General features: G+C 44.6%; 2 protein-coding genes across 2 annotated transcripts in view; both read right to left on the bottom strand.

Annotated features, from left to right (window-relative positions):
* Positions 1 to 541, bottom strand: part of LACBIDRAFT_329210 (uncharacterized protein) — a gene marked incomplete at both ends in the record, with an annotated part of 3,992 nt that extends 3,451 nt beyond the window's left edge. The window contains 3 exons of the mRNA XM_001883344.1: positions 64 to 334; positions 365 to 474; positions 518 to 541. Of these exons, the coding sequence (XP_001883379.1) occupies positions 64 to 334; positions 365 to 474; positions 518 to 541 (405 nt within the window). The remainder of the gene's footprint in view (positions 1 to 63; positions 335 to 364; positions 475 to 517) is intronic.
* Positions 542 to 1,018: 477 nt separating this feature from the next.
* The window catches only part of LACBIDRAFT_329211 (uncharacterized protein), a gene marked incomplete at both ends in the record, with an annotated part of 1,957 nt that continues 1,432 nt past the window's right edge, over positions 1,019 to 1,543 (bottom strand). Inside the window, 3 exons of the mRNA XM_001883345.1 lie at positions 1,019 to 1,138; positions 1,226 to 1,249; positions 1,304 to 1,462. Of these exons, the coding sequence (XP_001883380.1) occupies positions 1,019 to 1,138; positions 1,226 to 1,249; positions 1,304 to 1,462 (303 nt within the window). The remainder of the gene's footprint in view (positions 1,139 to 1,225; positions 1,250 to 1,303; positions 1,463 to 1,543) is intronic.

The following is a 1,543-nucleotide window of genomic DNA, read 5'->3' on the forward strand; positions in this document are numbered from 1 at the left end:
CTGGGGCCTGCGAGCCGAAATCAGTGTCATAACCAATTGACAAGATCAGGGGGAAGGGCTTACTTGGTGAAATTTGTAGCGAAAGTCTTGAATGATCTCAGAGAAGTGTTTGATGACCCAATGCTCCTTTTTCTTGACCACCGTACGGCGCTTATAATCAGGCCTCTCGGGACCATCAAAAACAAATATGACGGTGATTGGATAACGAAGAAGATGGGCCAAGTGGAAGAAAAGTGTGCGAAGCTCTGGATTTTCACCAGCTTGAGTGTGGAGGCCCTGCACATAGAACACGGCCTGGCATTCAACAATCCATACACTGTCTTGCTCATCAGCACTATGTGCAAGATGAGCAATTCCATCCTACCTTGCATCAATTCCTACAACCAAGGACCGAGTATTTCGTGCATTTCTTAAAAAGCCTTCGCGAACAGCCAATTCAAGTAGCGACACCAAGCGTCGCACAGAGTCCAATTTCTGCAGAAGTAAGATAAAGATCATCTGAGGCAGAACTCCATACCTTCCAAACATTGTGGATCCCCATGGTGGGCAGAGACGACAGAATAGCAGTGTTGGGGCAGATGTCTCAGTATCTCTGCCATAGTATGAGAGACGACTTGGTGTTTGCATCAACAAAGAATTCAAACTCCGCACGACGCGTCAATTCATGGTCGCGTCGACCATACCCAAGTGTCATTGCACGTAGTATCTTTCAAAGAAAAAAAAGAATATTCATCATTCAATGGGTATGATGATTTTTTTTAGCTCTGCCCAATGCTGAACCATTCGTCAACAGATGGTGTCCTGTTCTGCATTTAAGAAATAACCAGACATAAGTAAGAAATAAGTCGAAGGTAGCTTAAATTTAAGCTGGATTTAAGAGAATTTAAGGAGCCAAACGAGAATTTTAGGAGCTGAGAGGAGTGTTGTTATGGACAACTTAGCCATCAAGTACAACCCTTGACAAGATACAAATCGACGGGCTTAGCACCCTCAGATCTAAGCGAGGATCTCATGCTTTTTATACTACTTGATCATTGCCCAAGGTTGAGTGTTTCTCTCTTATTTCGAGAACAACAAGCTGTGTACATCGAATGAGCTGTTCTCGAAACAGTGTGTATTGTGAATCAATATAAATGTACTGTAGTGTAATGTAGAATATGTATGTATCATTGCAATGAGCTTGAACTCGGAGAGCTTCGCGTTGAAACCAAGCGGGCAGATTTACGCGATGTGGATTGTCGATGTCGGCCTAAAAACTCAAACAGTTCAACATCTTGCATGTTACAGAATGGTCAATGCGAACCTGTGGATTGTATTTGGCGTTACGAGGATGGAGTGCGATGGCCTTCAGATCAAGGTGGGAGTCTGTATCCACCATCGTGACAATATCGGGTACGATGCCTTCTACGGCAGTGGCTGTTGGGGTGCACGAATGGAATGGATATTGAAGGGAACGAAGGTCCTGCAATGGCATTGGAAGTGGCAGGTGGCGGCAATAGCCTGTCATGTTTTTGTGGTTGAGGGAATGAACTGGACAGAGACG

Source organism: Laccaria bicolor, genomic scaffold, assembly GCF_000143565.1.
Source record: "Laccaria bicolor S238N-H82 LACBIscaffold_20 genomic scaffold, whole genome shotgun sequence".
Lineage (NCBI taxonomy): Eukaryota > Fungi > Basidiomycota > Agaricomycetes > Agaricales > Hydnangiaceae > Laccaria > Laccaria bicolor.